The sequence below is a fragment of the Gobius niger genome (assembly GCF_951799975.1).
Source record: "Gobius niger genome assembly, chromosome: 2".
Taxonomy (NCBI): Eukaryota; Metazoa; Chordata; class Actinopteri; order Gobiiformes; family Gobiidae; genus Gobius; species Gobius niger.
The window spans coordinates 26,884,566-26,906,960 of record NC_136853.1 but is presented as its reverse complement, the minus strand read 5'-3'; the positions used below and the strand labels follow the sequence as shown (position 1 = coordinate 26,906,960).

Genomic DNA, 22,395 nt, shown 5'->3' with positions numbered 1-22,395 from the left:
TCTATCGGGTGTATTATTCTATTTTCTAAAAGTGGTGCTGCTGGTGCTATATCGCCTTTCTGTCGCGGTTGTCCAGACGCTCAGGAACTATAGCCTATCGAAGGGGCTGTATCGCCCCCTCTTGACTGTATTTCTCCAGCAACAGCCGCAAGAAAGTTTTGGAGGGCTTAGCGTTTTTAACCTTCACACACACCACTCATCGTTGGGATATCTCTTTATATGTGGATTTATTTAATCAGGATTTCGACTCCAGGCTTGTGGGCTGAAAACAGGTTGACTGAAGCCACAGAGGCTATTTTGAAAGTGGCTATGCATGGAGTTCCTATGATGAAGACTGATTTGGACGTCAGTGACCGTGTCTCTGCCAAAAATTAACAAACTGCACCATGTTGGTGAGCTGAAGAAAAGAGCGAAACCACTTGTTCAGAAGGTTTTTTAATTTCCTTTTCAAAGCAAACTGAAATAGCGTTAGTTGCAAAAGAAATACTGCGCGTGGACTTTACGCACAGCGGGTCATCTTTACACACGGACTTGAGCTTGAGCCAGAAATATCTATAATTTGAACGACAATCTGCAGACAACGTTCTGGGCCACTCCGTGTTTGCACAAGGCGGTTTCTTTTCCATGAGCTTGATGCCAAGGTAATGAGTCTAGCGGCCGAACTCCGGTCGCTGTGCTGAGGATGGCTCGGCAGGACGCGGTGAGGTGCCTGCGCTGCCTGCTCTACGCGCTTAACCTGCTCTTCTGGGTGAGAGCGCCAACAATACATTAACACACAGTAGAGGTAGCGGAAGCACTAGCGATTCTATTACACGTGTGAATGTAGCTGAACCACAATGTTATGCCTGTTATCTGATGATAGCCATTATTTTGTGTTTTTAGTTTCTCGTATACTTTTAGGTAGACTTAACAAAAGTCAAAATGACAGAACGTTGCTGTAAAAAAAAATAAGCTGTGGGGTGTTTACGGGAGCATGTTTTATTCTTAGCTGTTAGGCAACAGAAACTGATCTGAGAGGGTTTATTTTGGTGTGTGTTTATTTTGGGTTCTCTCAGCTCATGTCAGCTTGTGTCCTGGGAGTAGCTGCCTGGATCCGAGACTCCCTCAACACTGTATTGACCCTGACAGCACACACCAGGTGAGTTTCGAAATCTTGGCCCATGGAGCTTTCTGCACAAACAGCAGACAAAGGTGTCCCCAATGTCAGAAGTGGTGCCTCTCTAGTGTAGCAGCATCATGAAATTTAACTAAAGTAACAATATATATAGTAATCTGTTAGCATTTCCATTTAATTTGAAAACACATTTACCATTTACTTGCATAACATAAAGGGGGGCCACGTTCATCATTATTTAAGGATCATAAAAGCTGAAGAACAAACTACTTTTCATAAAAGTAAAGACTGTTAACTGTATCAACGTTTGATTTGGCCCCTGGTTCATCGATAAGGTTTGTTTCCAACTCTAATGTGCACTTAAAAGCAACAATACAAAGATATGTGCGGAGAACTTTTAGTGTCAGTGTTTTAGAAGCCATTCATTAAGTTAGATTGTTTTTCTAGGTTGGAGGAAGCTGCAGTTGTCACATATTCGGCTGCAGTGCACCCGGTTATCATATCGGTGTGCTGTTTTCTGATTATTGTGGCAATGGTTGGATACTGTGGCACATACAAATGTAACCTACTTCTGCTGTCCTGGGTGAGATTTTTTTTGCATTACTACAAGTAATACCAATGAAAAGATACATTTGCAGAACTACATATTTCCAATCAAGGTGAAGGATAAGACAATGAAACGTGACCAGATGTAATGTAAATCTGGTTTATATGCGTAAGCGTATAGTGGAACAGGTTTTGCAGCAGGGGCTCTGTGTGTGAGCTGGATCACCTGTGTGTGACCCGTTGCAGTGGGCAGAGCCAGGCTTCAGGTGTCCTATTGTCTCTCATTAAAGATAAGTCTGTCCCTGCAAGCAGATAGACACAACCTGTTGAATGATGGGAAGCCACAAGAAACAGGAAATGTGGGAGATCACATCACAATGGGGACACAAAACTCCACCTATCCTGAACAGAGTCTGGGCTTTTATGGACAAAAGAATGTTTTGTGAAACAAAAAAACAAAAACAAAAACTTGCTGCTGTGTAAATTATCTTGGATGCCTCTTACACTGAAACTGGTGTGAATTCATAATAGTAGTTGTTGTATGTATTCCGGGTGACAACAACATGATATCGTAGCAAACCAATTTTTGTCCTGGTTCAAAGCCTCAGATGTAACGGTATGTCACATTAGTCTGCGCTTAAGCAAAATACAGGTCACTAAACTAAAGCTTCAACAACAAAAACTATGCATATTCTGTCAATTGCGTTTTGTGAGTTTTAAATTCAATCTTTGCTAACCTAATATGAGAAGCAGCACAGTTTTGTCCTGTCTTCGATTCTGTTCCTTCTTTATCATTTTGCACATTTTCAAGTATTTTATCACACTGCTTTCGAAAACCTCTACCTCTACCTCTATATATTTTATTCACTTAGTGATGTTGCATAGGATACTCCACAAACTTACGGCAATTCAGTACAGATACGTGTGTATTGTTAAGGAAAAATGTATATTTGCAAAAGTATGAGTCCCTGCACCAGCATTAACTGAAAAAAGAGAAGCTTCTCTCTGAGTTTTGACCATGTAACAAACCTTCTCTCCGTCCATATTTTTAGTATTTCAGTAGTCTGTTGGTGATTTTCTGTGTGGAGCTGGCCTGTGCTGTTTGGACATATGATGAGGTATGTTTTCATATTTTATGCAGGATCATAAATTTAGGAAGTCAGCGTTTCGCAGGTCGTATTGAGTCTGAACAGCAGAACCACTGAGCAGCTGCAGTGAAACATTCGGCTGGTGATACAGACTGTGGATCTAAAAATATCCAGAAATGTCAGACATGTCCGGCACACAGTACTTCTCCAGTTACACACAATATAATCCATGCAGGCAACCACCATTTAACATTATACATTTATTAACTAATCCCCACACTGTCCGGAAGGCAACATCTAGTGGGTCTTCTGGGTGTCCGCTGACCTTAGTCTCTCTCTCACGCCTGCAGAAGGATCATGCATGTTCACATCAGCTAGAATCAATGCAGAGTTGTGGTCAAAGGCTGGGGGTCTCACTCAGTCCTCTCTGTGTTTAGCCCTCAGTGCAGCGCTCTGACATGATCAGTCTGAAGTCCAGGATGCCAAATTACGGTCTCCAGCGTTACCAGTGGCTCACACACACCTGGAACACCTTCCAGACTGAGGTCTGAACCCACAACTGTAAATCATATGACTGAATTGTGTGGTCATTGGACTCATTTGTTGTATATCTCAATTACAGTATAAATGCTGTGGTGTGATATACTTTACTGATTGGTTGGAAATGACAGAAATGGAGTGGCCCCCTGACTCCTGTTGCTCCAGCCAGTATCCAGGTTGTGCTCGACATGCAAATTATCACGACCTCAGTGACCTGCATCAAGAGGTTAGAGGCTCATTTTATGTGTTTGTGTTTCATGTTTGTGTCATGGAATTTTCATTGTCAATTTTTGTCAACAATTAAGTTACACTTATTTCTGTAAATGCGTCTTAACACTGTGAAAGTGATAATCACATCCTTTCCTGGTAGACCGGCAAGCCACCCACTCCTATTTTGTGTAGAATACAAAATCTGTGTAGTCTACTGGATATAAATATAACATACTATTTTGGGAATTATTCTGAAAATCTACAAAAGTTAAATGTTGAACCTGATCATTTGTATTAGTGTTTTTAATCCGCCATCAATACATGCCTTTCAGTCATGTGACTTTTGTTGTTATGGAGGCCATTTTGAATACAGAAGTAGAATTATGCAGTGCTACAACATGTAACAATATCTCTACTCAGGATATAAATTAAAGACAACTGATTGACAGTGACATTTTTATTTAGTCGTAATCATTGCTCAAGAAGATAACAGTAAAAACATGGTCCCAGAGAGCGCACGTTTATGCGAAGAAATCAGTCAGGCAGAGTTTAAGATGTTAGCATGCTACCGGTTAGCATTTGGCTTCAACAGCTCAACTCCAACCTCTCCAAGAGAAACCACCAGGTGTCGCTTCTGAGGAAGTTCACAGGAAGTGATCGAAACTAGTCAAGCAGGTAAAACTAAACCCTCTGTCTTACTAAAAGAAACAAAACTGTAATAGACTTAATTTAAGAAGACAGTATGAACCTTCTACAAAGTCTCCAAGAGAAAGCCCTGAAGCACACTCCAAACCTTGGCTACAACATGTGACAGAGGTCAGAGCTGAGCTGTTACTGTAGTGTTTCCTCAGTGTCCATAGATGTGATTATCGTGTTGAAGCCATTGACAGTTGCTAACCGGTAGCAGGCTAACATCTAGCTTAAATACTGACTCAGACTGATACTCTGTTGACATGACAAACTCTAAAAATCACAGAAATATTTTCTGTTTCCTCTTTGACATGCTAATTTAGTCTGAGGAGTGAAGCAGATCTTTAGTAAATCCTCCTGTAGCTCGACAGATAGCGCTGATACGTCTGTGCCACATTTGCTGGTTATATCACATAAACGTGCGTCTCTGGAGCCGTGTTTTAACCATTATCTTCTTGAACTATGTGTGATGTGATAGGTTGTTCATGTACTTATGGAGCAAGCATGCAACTGTTATTGTTGTTTTATATGAAAAAAGGGTTTCATATTAACAACAGACACGATGGACATTGTGATTAACATCCCCATTTTCTTCTTGGTTTAGGGCTGTGGACCCAAGATCTACAGTTTCATCCGGGGTACAAAGCAGCTGCAGGTGTTGCGTTTCTTAGGCGTGTCCATTGGGGTGGCTCAGATCCTGGCCATGGCTTTGACTCTCATGCTGCTCTGGGCATTGTACTATGGACACAAATGTCCAGTGACAAACACAGTAATGGTACCAGATGACACTGCTGCAGTCACAGAAGGCGCGCCAACTGAATCACTGAAGTTGTGTTTTGGACACTCACCAAAAGTTTGCGCCAATATTTCTCAGTGACCAGAGAGTGAGCAGGCTGTCAGAAAGGCTGTCGCATCAGACTCAACAATAACCCACTTACACTGCTGAAGAGTGGATTACGCAAGATTGTTTTTCACTGGATGAAAACGCATCACTCAAAATATCTGTCATTTACTGGTGTTTCAGGTCTCCAGTTGCAGTTGTTAAATTGGCATTGAAAGAGAGACTGTGTGTATTGGATTTATATTGTAATGGTCTCACAACATTGTGCTGGGTTTGACAACATTCATTCTGGTAAAATAATTACATTCTCTCCAGCAAAGTAAGCTATTATACCACTGTTAAATAGTGGTTGTTGTAAGTGCACATAAACAAGATATGCCTTTATAGAGAGGATGCTGCCTCTCACAGGAACAGGCCACCGTTTTTCCATACTGAGATATGTCCTTACCTGAGCTTAGACGAGTTGATGTGTAACTGTCTGGTCTTTGTGCGTGCGCTCAGTCATGCAAAAAGACCAAAGATGTTGTTGTATTCCTATGGACCCAACCTGGTGAAGTTAGAAGCGACCGAGCTCTTCCACGTTTTCACTATTTAAATACAGTTACATGAACATTTACGCGATCCAAGTCTAGTTACACAAAATCAAACATGTCGAACTTCACCCCAGTCTGGAGCTATAGGAATGTGCTGGGAGAGGCTATATGCTAACAACGTCTTTGGTCTATTTGCGTGACTGAGCGCACACACAAAGACCAGACAGGTACGCATCAACTCGTCTAGGCTCAGGCAAGAACATATCTCAGAATGTAAAAAACGGTGGCCTGTTCCTTTAAGAGTCCACCCACCACCAAGCCTTTTTGTCTGACTGACTTGATGTCGCCATCTGTCTGGTTGTTAACCTGTAGCCTCCAAAAGGTTGCACAAGTGATGAACATGTAGCCTGGCCGCGCCTTACTTTAGTCCAATCAATATTTATCTGTTTTGTTTTGTATGGTACTTCTATGGTTGCAGAATCATAATTTCCTACTTTCAGCGTGTCACCTGCTATAGTCAGAAATATAGATACTGTACCATAAACCACTCTGTACCGGCAGCTAGGACTGATGATGACAATAAAAGCTTACAACAGCTTACAACATGATATTACAATGTTTATGACTTTTATTCATGTTTTCAAACACTGCACTGGACAAATTAGGCTCCTTTTCAATATCCTCATTGACTCACATAATAATACACGCTGCAACAAATAAATGTATAATCCTTCCTCTTGTAGCCTACACAATTTACCCGACAGCCATACAAATCTACTTCTATTCTATGCAAAAAATGATTTAAAACCCTACCTGATAGTTGTATTCAGCCCCTAAACAAATTATCTGGATGGATGCAATAGGAAACACAAACTCAAAAAAAAGCCTGCCCAATTTTGGATATTTATTTGGTGAGTATTCAGAAGGAATTTCTTTTTTTTCTGGATCTAAATGGATCTGGTCGAGCAGGCCGATGCAAACTATATCCTCTGTCTCTGAAATGACAGGTGAATATGCATGCACTGAAAAAGTATCTGGCAGGACAATTAAGTTTAAATTATATATAAAACACAAAGTTTACTACACTCAAGAACAAGTACAATTAAACTAGCAAGATAGGAATCAATATAAGCTTCTTTTTTTTTTTTTTCACCAACAGTGCAATATTTTAGTACCCAAAATATGTTTCTGTAATCATTTATTCTGTACCAAATCTGATTCAAAATTATTTATAATATAAAAAAAAGAAGGTATCATTACAAAGAAAAGGAGCTGATTGCATATATGTCACAAGAATGATGTTGGCGTCAGTCAGTGTTTTACTTTAAACTGCACTGTATAACAAAAATATATGCTGCGTTATGACGAAGAGCAGCTTAGTATCTGTAACTCAACAAAATAATATTTTTTTTTTCATGTGCCGATCAAACATTTCATGCTATAGCCCGTATCTGTACACAAGGTCAGCTCAATAGTTTTATGAATAGCCCATTCTGTATGTTTAACGCAATTCCACCGATTGAACGTGACTTTAATTAAAGAGTACTGTGAAGTGAACCCAACAAGCAGGTAGTAAGGTGGCATAAATGGTTTTGTTCTGCATGACACCAGTCTCATTTCCACTGTTGTAATGAACCACTACAACAGCAGCAGCAGCCTTATAGGTGGAAAACATAAAACCTGGTCTGTGAATATTTACTTACTCCTTCGGTCAGATCTGCATGCAGACACCAGCATGAACAGGTGAAAACTATCACTCATGCACTCACACACACTAAAAACATGCTCAGGTTGTTCCCTCTGTCCTGTGAGACTTAAGTGTTGCAGTCTATCCCATCCTTGATCCAGATATCATGTAAATAGTGCTTTTTTTTTTTCTTCATTTTCTCGATCAATCTATTTCAAAGGTTTACCATAACTAATGACAATTCACTCCTGTACATCTTAAATAAAGATTAATGCTACAATAATTTCCTGTTTAGTCTCTTCAAAATATATTATTGTTTTATATTACGGGGAGGACCACACACACATACATAACCCAATTAGGATGATGACAGTGAGTGGTATTGAGAAAACAGAAACTCTTAAAGCATAGATTGTTTCCACTACCAGTATTTCTCAAATCTAAACTTCTCTTTGTGTTTTTTATTAAAAATTACGAGATATGGTTTGTTTGCACTGTTGCTACGGTTTTGCTCTTTCACTTGCATTGATAGAAAGGATGTTTCAAAAGTCTGTAAAGGGGAGAGCTGAGTTTGCGTGCATAAAAACCGATGCATTGCTCCAGCTAAGTGTCAAAGCGAACCCATCAATTTTCATTGCAAACACTTGAAGCTGCATACAAGGAGTCTACAGTGTTGCACTGTCTCTGCTGCCGTCCTTCCTCCTCCTGCAGGGCTTTATGGGGTCCAGTCTAGAGTGCTGATACTCGGACGATATTGGCCTGGGAGTAGTCATTGGAGCTGGCAGACTCGTCCCCCTCGGGTGTTGTGACGGGCGGTGTCGGGATGCTAATGACCGCAGCAGTGGTGTAGGGCTGCTCACAGTTCAGAGGGACTGTCTCTTCAAACTTGGCATTCAAACTGCAACGGCTAGAGCGTCTGGAGAGAGAAGGAATCAGAACATCTCAATTAAATCTTCAAATTCGAAAAAACAAAGACCCATCGCTGCTGTAGGTTATTGGGTTAAACTGTGTTAAACGGTAAAAGCTCTGACTCCGAACCCCCTGCCTATTTGAGTAATTCATCTTTGCATAGACATGATAGAATTACCCTTCCTCTAAGTTAGTGCATATAGGTCAGTGAACTGTGTGTGAGTTTTTGTTTTTTAGTTCATATGGGCATGTTGGAGTAATCCTGAATATTTAATGCTCTTGGTTCTTCAATAGGCAATTCCCCTCCCCAACCTCAGTCCTCCTCATACAGACCATACTCTGTAACACTCCTGTATACACAGTCCTGCCTGCTAGCCCCACCCCCCATGACCCCCTAGCACTTTATCAATCAATCCACCTTTATTTGTATAGTGTGTTTAAGGCAAACTGTGCTGACTGTGAAATGATTGATCCTTTCGCACTGACCTGTACTGTCCCTTTATTCCTCGTATATATCTTTAATGGCTAATTTAGTCAGACACAAGGATTGGAGGTACTAAATTCTTTTACCTTTACATGTTTCAGCCACTAAACAAGTCTTTTTTTTTTTTTTTTACCCGGTGTTTGTCAATAAATGTGATCTTATCTGATGCCACTCATAATATTTTCTTCCATCTATTGATATCAGACATGCTCCTTAAAAATAAATAAATCTAGGCGCTTCATGTAATTATTTCAGCACTAAAAAACCTTTTGTTTCTTGCAGTGCCCATATTGCATGATGAACAATGCCTTATATGGAATAATATGATATCGCTGTCTGTGTTTAAATGTTAACAGCAATTACTTCATGCTTAACATCCTCATTGTAGCTCACTCTCACTGGTGAAAATGAAAACGGTCACTGTAATGGAGGTGGGCAGGAGGGATGAGGTCTCGGCTGTTCCCAGAGAGACCTCCCACAGCCTCCCACAGCTGGACAAAGAGTGGATTCTTTAAGTCTGACTCATCATGGGAACCCTCCATCACATGACCCTGTGTGTCCATACTGTACACTGCCCTTTTGAGCTCTGCTGCTGTTGTGACCAACGTCACAGAAAATACTACTTCCTTGTTTATTCTCATTATAGAGGTTATGCAAGTGATGTCATAACCAAGCAACAGCATAGAAGCTACAATTCCATCACAGCAACAAATTGAGTGGATGTAATGGTATTTTTTGTTGTTTTATTTCTGTTTAGATTTGTACCCTCCATACGTTTGTTTGAGTGCAGATGACAGGTTTTAATGCTTTTGAAAATATGACTTATTTAGAAGGATAACATCAGCTGCATAATTATCATTTTATTACAGTGAAGCAGCCATTTTAATATAGAAATGTTGGGCAGAAAAGTTATTTTTAATTCAATTTTAAGCTGTTGACAGGAAGTGACATAGATGAAGGTAAAGTTCCATAACAGTTTGACTCATTTCCCATTGAATTCACATGGTCGGCACGGCAACACTTAAAAATGGTTGTCCTTCGACTATGTCACTTCCTGTCGGTGTACAATAAGGAAGTGAAACTATAAACATCACAAAAAATGTCAAAACTAAAGAATACTGGATACAATCTTTAGCAAAATCTTAAATATAATTGTGTTAACTATGTTTTAGCAAAAAGCGTGTTTAATGTGTCATATGGATTTTAAGTGATGATGTCATCGTTCTACTTCCGGGTTCAACGGAACTTTTGCCATATTCACTATAATGGGGCTGATTTTAACCAGCTATAGAGCCGACTACAAGGCTCTTTCTAAACATGTGTTCACACAGAAATATTACATTTACTCTGGATTTTCTTTAGTAAGTCTTTTCTGACATTAACTATCAATTTTTCCTCCAAACACAATCAAGGCTTATTTTGTATATATGCATATGTTTGTTTTGCATGGAGAAATGGTGAGATATATTATTCTAATTAAGAGAAAAACTGTTTTGGGCCTGGCTGTTGTTATTTTAGCAGGAGATTCAGATAAAGTTGTGTTTTTCGCTGTGTTAATCTATGGAGCTTTGGACCCGGAAGAAGCTTATTATTGTGTGTGATGTCACACTGAACAAACGTATAGGAGAATGATAGCATATTGGTATGTATTAAACAAGTTGGTTATTTGGACCATTCAGTTCAGAGAATGTCTGAATTGTTGTCACTGTTTCCACGGTTTTATAAATGTAAGCAACTGTGCTTTCATTTATAAAACCAAAAAACAATTCCAAAGTACGTGGGAAAGCAGTTATAAATGTAGCAGTTAACCAAAAGCCTGTGTCCTATATGGCTGCAGTGCACCATCATTTGGACGTAACTAAACCTTTGTGTAGCATTAACCCTCTTCTTTTGTGCCATGTCTAACTTGAGGACTGAATGTAAGTGAACAGTGGCAGTGAATGGGCAGGTGCATGCCTGTTGCTCAGAGGTCTGTCTCTGATGTGTATGGTGCTGAGCTCCTGGCTGCCCTGTAGACCCACTGACATGTTGGAGTTCGGGACGTTGAAACTCTTCCTCTTCCTCCGGGCGCAGCAGGAGCTCAGGCCGTGAGCTGAGGAGCTGGAGGAAATGGACGAGGTGCGTGAGAGCTGCTTCACCAGAGTCACCTCTCTGCAGCTGAGCTCAAATGTCTTCTCATCGACAAACTCATGGTTCTACAAAGACAAAATGAAGGTCATTGTAGCCTTTAGTAACATTAGTTGACTTGTGTGTTTCAGTGTTTTCTTACTGTGGTTTTCTCGAGACAGTTGAGGAGGTGGTGGTGATGGTCCTCAAAGTTGGGATTAGTCTTACACACCAAAGCTTTCCCAGCTTCCTTCGAGGCCTTTAAAGCACAAATAGAAATCACAGAACATTTAAGCATTGGCATGGCACCATCTACCCCTCCAAGAGATTCCAGCTACCCCCACCCAGAGCGCAGACTCTCTGTGTTCATACTCTGGATTAGTTATCTGACAAAAGCCTTCTAGTGATATCACTTACGACATCAAATGAAACTTCCAGAAAAAAGTCGGGTTGCTGATCAGTTGAGAATTAAATTACATAAATGTCACAGAGCTCACAAGATATGGTTTGGGATGATGACAATGCAAAATCTGATATAACAACCTCACTCCTCCATTCCTCTGATCTGCAATAGGCTATACTTATGTCTCGTCTATAAACCTAAGTCACTTGAGTTTTGTTGATTGTGTGTTACATTATTGCTACCTTTGGTTTGAACTGGGTTTTGTCATTATTTTTGGTCAGCATGAAATACACATTTGCTGGACTTAACGTGACTTAACTCAACTGTGATGACAGTCTCCCCGCTCACAGGCTGTGACGTGTAGTGATAATGTCATAAACAGATCAGAAAATCAACAGCTGAGTCCCATGAGGGCCAATGCAGTCCAAACAAAACAAGACGAAAACAGGCCATTCCTGTTGCTGGAAATCCTCGGAGCGCTTGAGGACTAGTTCATGCACAAGTGTGATTTAACGTGATGTTGGCGAAAGGTGAAGTCATCGGAGGAGAAAAAGGTGAAGACTTCAACAGAAGCATTTTCAGCTCTGTCCAGGTGTGCTCAGTGTGCATGTGATGAACCAGTAAAACCAAACAGTGTCTACTCATCTTCAATGATTAAAACAAACTTTCAAAACCATGTCACTGACAGGGAGCTGTGTGAAAATGTTTCTACTAAGTCAGCTACTGTAGATGTTTAACTGTATCCCAGCATCAGGTCAGTAAGCCACAGCTCAACAAAGAGGAAGAAGAAGAAAACAGCAGCACCACCCGTCGACGACTGCATTTCCACAGTTACCTCCACATTCGCTCCAAACTGCTGCTGGGTTTGTTTGTACTGCCAATAAACGTTAGCCCCTCCACTCTTCCCGGCAAGAATTCTAGCAAGCCTGGTTTTCTGTTTGTGAACACATACAGATGTCCATGTTCTGAGAAATCTGACTTTATAACCTTCTCATGCCTCATAATTATCATCTTTACCATGAAGTGCTTTATGTGATATTGTTCAGTGAAACTTTGTCACTGGGGCTAAATACGTGTATGGAGCTGAGTGTCAGTCTCTGTCTTCGTTGGTGTTAAAAGGTTCAATAAAACTTCAGTACTCAGTGAGAGTTATACCTTCTGTGCTCTCCTCTTCTCAGCCCTCTGGCTCTGGTGGTAGATCCGGCTGAAGTTGGACACAATAACAGGCACCGGCAGAGCAATGACTAGAACTCCACTCAGAGAACAAATTGAGCCAAAGATCTTCCCCATGATGGTCTTTGGGACCATGTCACCATATCTGTGAATACAGAGGACACAGCAGTGAAAAAATGACAAACCCAAACTGTACGTTTCTCAGTAAGTTGTATAGGCTATGGAGATTTCAAGGACTATCAAGATCTGGTGATTGAAACTGAACCATGTGGTACACAAAAACTCAAGTTATACCAATGGATGCCAGAGCTTTAGGGGTAACTGGGTAAACTCCCTTGGAGAGTCAGTGCCTAAGAAATACCAAGCTGTAAGAAACTGCCTGCATACTTTGAGAGAGTAAGTTTGGCCGAAGACCTGAGCCAAACCTGAGGGACCTGGTCGGCTCTGGTGAATGAACCAGCACAAATGCTGAGAAGAGGACAATAATAATAATAATAATAATAATAATAATAATAATAATAATAATAATAATAATTGTAATAATAATAATAATAATAATAATAATAATAATAATAATAATAATAATAATAATAATAATAATAATAATTGTAATAATAATAATAATAATTGTAATAATAATAATCACAATAATAATGATAATAATAATAATAATAATAATAATAACTAGAAATGCAATGGCTGCGCCATTGCGATTGACTGCGGAATTGCGGGAAGCGAATGCAGAAATTGCATAAACTGTTCAAATTGCATAAATTGCTTAATTTGCATAATCTATTTTGCATAAACTGGTAAAATGCATAAAATGTCATGTTGCATAAACTGTATAAACTGCATAAAGTGGTAAAATGCATGAATGGGTTAATTTACATAAATTATGTAAATTGAATAAACTCTTTAAAATTCATAAATCCTAAATGGCATAAACTCTTACGTTGCATAAACGGTTTAAAAGGCATAAAATTGTTAATTTGCATAAATTGTTAATATTGCATGAACTTTTATTTTCCATAAACTGGTCAAACTGTTGAAATGGCCTCAGTGCTTGATTGGCAGAAGCTGCACAAATGGCTGAAAGTCCTGGAGTCTCCCCATTGGCTGGATTCCCCCATACACACCAATGCAAAAACTCTCGTATAAAAAAACTGGAAAACTGCAGAAGGACAATTTTTTCTCAAAACCCACAAGTTGCAGAAGATGAACATGCACAAAGTGCAGAAATTGCATAAAATGCAGAAAAAAGTGCAGAAAAGCATGGATTTGCGGCAGCCCCATTGTAAGTCAATGGGAAAAATCTCCGACATTTTGGCTGATTGCGGAAAAACCGTAAGTTGCAGAAGTCCCAAAAGTAATAGCACCCTTCTCCTCAACATGCGGAACATTTTGATGCATAACTTGCATAAATTGCACAAAGCATGAAGGTGCTGAAAGCTCTAGAAAATCGGGAAAAAGATGGAAGAGGAATAATAATAAAGAACATGAAAACCAATAATTGATGACTCTTGAACAAAGACTGTATATCTCTCGAAGCAGAAACTGAAATACAGGGAACCCCAAATGTAATTCTACCAGTGTTGGTTAAACATGAGTGTACTGCTAGTGGTGACACTAAATGAATGATACATAAATTACATAAAATTAACAATTTTCAGATAATCAGCAGAAAATGTGTTGAGGCAGCTGTTTTCTTAGTCACAGCGGCGCTCATGAATAGAAAATGTAATACAGTGAGTGACCACATGAGGGAACCATGGATCTGTTCTGCTTTTCTCATTTGCAGAGTAAGTTTCAATTAGAAACACAAGTAGAGTTTCACATAGTTGATCATTTCTCTTTTTCAAATGTTAAAATGAAACCATTGGATCATGGACACTATCCTAATTAGAACAGTTGTTTTGTTTATCTTCTAAGATATAAGCCTGTAAATGATTCTTTATTATAGTGTCACATATACCAATGGACCAAGGTGTAGATCAGCGTTTCCCAACCAGCGGTAAACACACCTGAATACCAATAAATCTGAGTATAGCGGATCATTTTAATTAAATTTTATTTCTGAATAATTACCAGAACCTTAGAGTTCAGAGGTACGTTGAGAATAGAAATGAAAGACTTAAGGGGTATGTGAGACAAAAAAGGTTGTAGATGCTGTAGATGAAGGGCACAGTCACATGACCACACACACCTTTCTGTTTCTAATTCTGTATACCGGCCTGTCCCACAAGGTCGGAGCGCCTGATTGGCTGTAGCACCATGGCTCAAGGTGTGGAGGCGGCTACTGTGATCACTCACTGCCACAAACCCCCCTGTCACCTTGGTGATCAGAAACACTGACCCCTTCTTCAGCAAATGACTTTCAATTTGCTTTATAACAAAAACATGACCCAAGACCAATCTGAGAGACATATGGCATGCTGTGATCTCTGACATGCTGAATGTAGGCGGACAGACCTGCAACTTAGAATATGCTTTTACAGTAACCATCCAATCACAATTTAATCATTTTTAATTGGAAATATTAAGCTGACTCAATTTATGGAGCACTTTTCCATCGCTCTGAGGACTCAAGGCACTTTATCCATCACAAAAAGTGTGTTGCCCAAGGTCACAACAGCACTGGCATTGGCTGCATTGAACATCAGTCAACCTTTGAATAGTAGAACCCTCTACCAACTGAGCTACTGCCACCACAATACACTCACTGTGTCCTACAATCACTACTGTTTAGGTCGGTTCTCAACTGGTGGGTTGGGAAAATGAAGTGGGTCACAAACCTTTTCCAGGATACATTATTTCTATATTAATCTTCTATGTGTTACATACAAATATTTTATTACTAAACATCCGCTCAGGATCAACCTTTTGCAGCCATCAGCACTTTCCCTACCCGCTGTCCCCCATAACACAAGTGTATGTGAATAATGTGTTATGAAAAGCAGATTATTGATTAGTCCAGATTGACTGAAGATTAAAGCTCAGGCCTGAAGGCTCTTCTGAGGTGTGTGGTGGATTATTGATGAAGCAAAGCCATTACTGTGGACACAGATGAGCTGTCAGTCCTGAAGTCAACAGAAGCACGGGGATTGCAGTCATAATTTTGAGTGGAATTACAAAACTAGTCGAGTGAAGAAAATCGCTCACACAACACATTACATATACTGTAGGTGAAAGTGCCAGACCCAAGGACCCACCAACTGTATGTATCCAACCTCACGCCTTCGTTTGATATATAACCACTCTACTTGAGCCACTTCCTCCATCACCTGCAGTTCTCTGCTTATTTGCATCCAGGCTGACTGCACATCGAAATGAAAAAGAATATGATCATGAGTGTCAGAATGCAGTTTTTATTAGCACAGCAAAACTTCAAATGCAGGCAAGATGAATATGTGTTCATGTGGCAATAACGTCAGCAGATTTTCTCTTTTAAAACAAGTGCAAAAAACATGTGTCTCCCATGGAGTTGTATTGGCACTTATACCCTCCATTTGAGATTATTACATCATCAACTGTTATGAATGTGAGCTCAATATTTACATGTAACGGGTAAGGAAGCAGACACTCGGGGAGATTCAGCTTTTACCTTAAAGGGCCAACAGCATACAAAATAAATGTTAATGAGAGCATGTCTGAGAGTAGGAGGAGGGGAGAGCCCTTTATAGGAACATGCTTTGTAGGACACTGAGCTGCCATCGTGGATTCTGTTAACTCTCATCATTAATCTTAATGGGGAGGAATGAGGGATATACTGTAGGTCTATCTATAATGTCTATGGTCTTAACTTCCAGGTTGAAAGAAGAATATTTAATTTTGCCACAGGTAAAATATTAACCATGGCGTATTTTAAACCTAATTCTAATTAAAGGTCAATTAAATTCCCCCATTCATGCTCCATTGTGTGTGAAGGATGATAGCGTAGAGTCTACGCTGCAGGCAGCCTCGTTCTCAACCCAAATATGATGCCGTTATTTTGCAATAATTATTGTGTTATTTAGCAATTCTTTTGCATTATTGAGTTTTATTAAACTATTCCAATTTTCTCGTAATGTCCCTGTAAAATATGACTGAAAACACAAAAACTTTTTTTTTTCACTCATGGTCAGTGATGTTGTGAAGCCATTAATTGTGAAAAAAATGTGTAACACTTTTTAAGTCACCATAACAATTGAAAATACCAAAATTGCCCTGTACACACCCCAGTGATTTTGGCCTGAAACATGCACAACATTTGACACAAATGGGTTTGAATGGCTGCTAAAAGTGACCATCCTCACCAGTGATCTGTTTCCTTGCAACCAGTGAGTGTGATTATAAAAGGTCAGTGAGTTTTTGGCTCCTGACAGACCCTTGCATCTTCCATCCAGAGCTGCACTGATGTTGATGAAGTCATGAGGAAAGCAAAAGAATTGTATTGTAGGATTGTAGAATTTCCAAGAAAAGGTGATTGAACTCTATAAAACAGGAAAGGGATAAAAAAAAAAAATAGAACTTCTACTTCTACTTCTATAAATGCAGGACTCCCTCAAAAAAAGTGGCATGGCTGTTTCCAGAAGCACAATAAGAAAGAAAAATGGGCTACAAGGTCGAGTTGCCAGAAGAAAGCCATTACTACGCAAGTGCCACAAAGCATCTCACTTACAATATGCACAGAGGCAAGTCTCATTTATGGAACAAAGTCATTTGGTGTGATGAGACCAAAATGTAACTTTTTGGTCAGAACCATAAACGTTTGAAGAGGATCAAAAAGGCCAATGATGAAAAGTGCACCATTCATACTGTGAAATATGAAGATGGTTTTCTCATGTTTTGGGGTGTGAGTTACCAAGACACTGGACACTGGACACCAAAATTGATGGCAGGATGAATGCAGCAGCTTATCAAAAAATACTGGAGGAGAATTTGCGCTCATCAGCTCAAAAGCTGGGACGTTCCAACAGGACAATCATCCAAAACACGAGGTCAAGTCAACCTGTGTTCACACATTTTTTTTCCCACAATAAATGCGGGGATTTCTGTGAAATCTTCAGCTTCACACCTGGCATAGTAAGTGGCTGCACAGGAGTTGGACAGACTCCCATGGTGATGTTATGTAAGAGTCAATGTAAGACTAAAAAAATAAATACAAAAATGATAAAAAATGTTTATTGCTTGCACTACACGATGTGATGTTTCGAGCGTATTAGCCCTTCATCAGACATGACAACCAGGATATCTACATACTTAAAGGGACTATACAGGGTTTAAAAATGTTAAAATTAAGTATTTGGCTGGATGTTCCTCCCCCAACATGTTCCAGCCATGTCCAGCTCAGGTCTGAGCTCATTCTATAATGTGTAGAATGAGCTCTGACCTGTTCACCACAACTGTCTCTAAAATCCTGCACTGTCACTCAGAAAGGTGTTAATTCGGGTCCAAAGTGCCGTCATGCACGAGCTTAATATAGAAGCTGCAGTTACGCGTAAGACCTGGGGTGGCAGTAGTGAGCATAAAATTACCAACTTGCCTTTAAAGAGGGGGTATTATGCTTTTTTCAATCACATAGCACCAGTCTATAGCACACTACAATGATGATGAAACTTTCTGTTGGTCTGTAAATGCAGTAAATTCGAAAAACTGCCTTGTATAAAATTGCTCTCTCAAAATGGCTGTAGCGAATGTCTTGAAATAGGCCTCTGTCTCTTTAAGAACCTCTGACCCTTTCTGACACGCCCCCTCCACACGCTGTCTGTGGCATCAGTGGGGAGGGGGTTCTGCTGAGGAGCAGTGGTTGGTTACTCGGCTGGTGACGAAAGCTCGGAGGCGTCTCCAGGAGGTGGGGGCGTTCCTAGGAGGACTCAGGCAAACCTATCCCTAAAATGGCTGCCATCAGAGTTTTTACAGATTACTCAAAAATACGTGAATGTGCCAAGGCAACACTTCAGGCACTTCAATTTTGCATAATACCCCCCCTTTAAATACGTATAGATATGCTGTACATAGACATATTTATGTGCAGTACAACAGTGGTCCCTCCCAAAGCCTTTGCTCCTACAAACCATACCAGACTGGAATATTTTCCACTGCTGGGTGTGGGGGTGCACGTGCTTGTGTTTGGATCATGTTTCTGCAGTGTGCAGTTTGCCCCGGGACTAGCAGGAACATCAATATATTCTTTCTCTCTCGGGACATGGACAGTGTTTAACTTACAGTGGGACGCCACACCTCCGCCGCCTCCTTTTTTCAATCAATCAATCAATCAATCAATCAATCAATCAATCAATCAATCAATCAATCAATCAATCAATCAATCAATCAATCAATCAATCAATCAATCAATCAGTGGCGCCTCCAATGCGGCCGACGCTAGAGTTGGTTTGTTAAACTTTTTGGAGGAATTTGCGAGAGTCGACCAATCAGGAGCTTTCCCCAACAGTGACGTTGGAGCGGAGCCACCGGTGGCGTAGATCCTATGCTGCAGATGTAAACAAGTTATGGAGGATTAGCTTTATCGTGTTGTGAACTGGAGGACTTTTACCATAACATCCAGCAACAAAAAAACTTATATCAGAAGCTGGATCTGCGCTGGGAAAGTGTTTGGGCCTTGATGATACCTGGAGCATTCCCTCCGGAGAAAGCTAATGCTACGAGCTAAAGCTTCGATAGATCATGTGAAAAGAGAAATATGTACGAATAAAGTCAATGAAATCCCCATCTACACAAAGCAACAATGATCACACACTGAGCTGGTCTTGTTGATTTTGAAGTTCATTGCTCACATTTAATCTAAAACGGGTCGCAGTCGATCGGTTTTCTCTCGGAGCTAGCTGCTTAACAGCTAACAGCTAGCTCATATCGATCCTGTGAAAGCAAGTATTATGCACTAATAATGTCAATAAAGCCGGCAACTACATAAAGCAGCCTTTATGATGATCACACACTGACCTGGACTTGACGCATTTGTGGTTTATTGCACATGTAGCAGAGTGGAGGTTACTATAAAATAAATAAATATGTTGCCACATCCCCATGGACGTGACACATTCAAGGACCGTGACGTCGCCCGGCATGGCGCAGCCGGGGCCCCACCCTGGAGCCAGACCTGGCGTTGGGGCCCGAACGCGAGCGTCTGGTGGCCGGGCCCAGCCCGAAGGGACGACGTGGGCCCGCCCTCCTGTGGACCCACCACCCGCAGAGGGATCCGTAGGGGTCGGGTGCGAAGAGGACTGGGTGGCAGTCAGAGGCGGGTGCCTCGACGACCTGGTCCACATGCGCAGCTTCTGGCGTTCGGGACATGGAACGTCACCTCACTGGGGGGGAAGGAGCCTGAGCTTGTGCGGGAGGTTGAGAGATACCGACTAGATATAGTCGGGCTCACCTCCACGCACAGCTTGGGTTCCGGATCCCAACTCCTGGAGAGAGGCTGGACTCTCCATTTTTCTGGAGTTGCCCGCGGGGAGAGGCGGCGGGCTGGGGTGGGTTTGCTCATATCCCCCCAGCTCAGCCGTCACGTGTTGGAGTTCACCCCGGTGGACGAGAGGGTCGCGTCCCTACGCCTTCGGGTCGGGGACAGGTCTCTCACCGTTGTTTCGGCCTACGGGCCCAACATCGGTGCAGAGTACCCGGCCTTCTTGGAGTCCCTGGGAGGGGTACTAGATAGTGCTCCGACTGGGAACTCCATTGTTCTGCTGGGGGACTTCAACGCCCATGTGGGCAACGACAGTGAGACCTGGGAGGGAGTGATTGGGAAGAACGGCCTCCCCGATCTGAACCCGAGTGGTGTTCTGTTATTGGACTTCTGTGCTAGTCGCAGTTTGTCCATAACGAACACCATGTTCGAGCACAAGGGTGTCCATAAGTGCACGTGGCACCAGGACACCCTAGGCAGGAGGTCGATGATCGACTTTGTAGTTGTGTCGTCTGACCTCCGGCCGCGTGTCTCGGACACTCGGGTGAAGAGAGGGGCTGAGCTGTCAACCGATCACCACCTGGTGGTGAGCTGGATCCGCTGGCAGGGGAGGAAGCTGGTCAGACCTGGCAGGCCCAAGCGTGTTGTGAGGGTCTGTTGGGAACGTCTGGCGGATCCCTCTGTCAGTGGGGTCTTCAACTCCCACCTCCGGAAGAGCTTCACCCAGATTCCGGGGGAGGCGGGGGACATGGAGTCCGAGTGGACCATGTTCTCCTCCTCCATCGTCGATGCGGCTGCTCGTAGTTGTGGCCGTAAGGTCTCTGGTGCCTGTCGCGGCGGCAATCCCCGAACCCGGTGGTGGCGCCCGGAAGTAAGGGATGCCGTCAAGCTGAAGAAGGAGTCCTACCTGGCCTTGTTGGCTTGTGGGACTCCTGAGGCAGCTGAGAGGTACCGGCAGGCCAAGCGTGCTGCAGCTCGTGCGGTCGCAGAGGCAAAAACTCGTGTCTGGGAGGAGTTCGGGGAGGCCATGGAGGAAGACTATCGGTCGGCCTCGAAGAAATTCTGGCAAACCATCCGGCGCCTCAGGAGGGGGAAGCAGTGCTTCACCAACACAGTTTACAGTGCGGGTGGGGAGCTGCTGACCTCGACTGGGGATGTCGTCGGTCGGTGGAAGGAGTACTTCGAGGACCTCCTCAATCCCGTCGTCACGTCTTCCAATGAGGAAGCAGAGGCTGGGGACTCGGGGGTGGGCTCGTCCATCACCCAAGCTGAAGTCACCGAGGTGGTGAGAAAGCTCCTCGGTGGCAGGGCTCCGGGGGTGGATGAGATTCGCCCTGAGTACCTTAAGTCTCTGGATGTTGTAGGACTGTCTTGGCTGACACGTCTCTGCAACATCGCGTGGCGGTCGGGGACAGTGCCCCTGGACTGGCAGACCGGGGTGGTGGTCCCTCTCTTTAAGAAGGGGGATCGGAGGGTGTGTTCCAATTACAGAGGAATCACCCTCCTTAGCCTCCCCGGTAAGGTCTACTCCAGGGTGCTGGAGAGGAGGATCCGGCCGATAGTTGAACCTCGGATCCAGGAGGAACAATGCGGTTTTCGTCCTGGCCGTGGCACACTGGACCAGCTCTACACCCTTCGTCGGGTGCTTGAGGGTTCGTGGGAGTTCGCCCAACCAGTCCACATGTGTTTTGTGGATCTGGAGAAGGCGTTCGACCGCGTCCCTCGTGGTGCCCTGTGGGGGGTGCTCCGGGAGTATGGGGTCCGGGGCCCTCTGCTAAGGGCTGTCCGTTCCCTGTATGACCGCAGCAGGAGCTTGGTTCGCATTGCCGGTAGTAAGTCAGACCTGTTCCCGGTGCGTGTTGGTCTCCGCCAGGGCTGCCCTTTGTCACCGGTTCTGTTCATTACCTTTATGGACAGAATTTTTAGGCGCAGCCAGGGGCCGGAGGGTGTCCGGTTTGGGAGCCTCAGGATCTCATCTCTGCTGTTTGCGGATGATGTTGTTCTGATGGCGCCAACGAACCAGGACCTTCAGCACGCACTGGGGCGGTTTGCAGCCGAGTGTGTAGCGGCCGGGATGAGGATCAGCACCTCCAAATCTGAGGCCATGGTTCTCCACCGGAAAAAGGTGGCTTCCCCTCTTCAGGTCGGTGGGGAGTCCTTACCTCAAGTGGAGGAGTTCAAGTATCTCGGGGTCTTGTTCACGAGTGAGGGACGGATGGAGCGTGAGATCGACAGACGGATCGGTGCGGCGTCAGCAGTGATGCGGTCGCTGTATCGGTCTGTCGTGGTGAAGAGGGAGCTGAGTCGGGAGGCAAAGCTCTCGATTTACCGATCGATCTACGTTCCCACCCTCACCTATGGTCATGAGATTTGGGTAATGACCGAAAGGACAAGATCGCGAATACAAGCGGCCGAAATGAGTTTCCTTCGCAGGGTGGCTGGGCGCACCCTCCGAGATCGGGTGAGGAGCTCAGTTACCCGGGAGGAGCTCGGAGTAGAGTCGCTTCTCCTCCACGTCGAAAGGAGCCAGCTGAGGTGGCTCGGGCATCTGTTCCGGATGCCTCCTGGTCGCCTCCCGCGGGAGGTGTTCCAGGCATGTCCTAGTGGGACAAGGCCTCGTGGAAGACCCAGGACACGGTGGTGGGACTATGTCTCCGAGCTGGCCTGGT

General features: G+C 42.9%; 2 protein-coding genes across 2 annotated transcripts in view; one reads left to right on the top strand and one right to left on the bottom strand.

Moving 5' to 3' along the window:
• Window positions 1-73: 73 nt before the first annotated feature.
• On the top strand, window positions 74-5,492 carry tspan12 (tetraspanin 12). Its single transcript, XM_079551788.1, has 7 exons — window positions 74-748; window positions 1,056-1,138; window positions 1,562-1,697; window positions 2,713-2,778; window positions 3,186-3,293; window positions 3,371-3,514; window positions 4,793-5,492. Exons 1-7 carry the CDS (start codon window positions 683-685, stop codon window positions 5,063-5,065), a joined length of 876 nt encoding a protein of 291 aa, XP_079407914.1. The 5' UTR covers window positions 74-682; the 3' UTR covers window positions 5,066-5,492.
• Window positions 5,493-7,441: 1,949 nt separating this feature from the next.
• Window positions 7,442-22,395, bottom strand: part of kcnd2 (potassium voltage-gated channel, Shal-related subfamily, member 2) — a 63,583-nt gene continuing 48,629 nt past the window's right edge. The window contains exons 2-5 of the mRNA XM_079581876.1: window positions 12,307-12,469; window positions 10,912-11,007; window positions 10,668-10,837; window positions 7,442-8,165 (exon numbers count right to left, since the gene is read on the bottom strand). Coding sequence (XP_079438002.1) covers window positions 7,979-8,165; window positions 10,668-10,837; window positions 10,912-11,007; window positions 12,307-12,469 — 616 coding nt within the window. The 3' untranslated portion in view covers window positions 7,442-7,978. The remainder of the gene's footprint in view (window positions 8,166-10,667; window positions 10,838-10,911; window positions 11,008-12,306; window positions 12,470-22,395) is intronic.

What these genes read in the sequence shown, in the direction of transcription:
- tspan12 (XM_079551788.1), top strand. Translation starts at nt 683, where the DNA reads ATGGCTCGGCAGGACGCGGTGAGGTGCCTGCGCTGCCTGCTCTACGCG. An exon ending in ACCCTGACAGCACACACCAG is followed by an intron (nt 1,139 to 1,561) that starts GTGAGTTTCGAA and finishes TTGTTTTTCTAG; the next exon opens with GTTGGAGGAAGCTGCAGTTG. An exon ending in TCAGTGACCTGCATCAAGAG is followed by an intron (nt 3,515 to 4,792) that starts GTTAGAGGCTCA and finishes TTCTTGGTTTAG; the next exon opens with GGCTGTGGACCCAAGATCTA.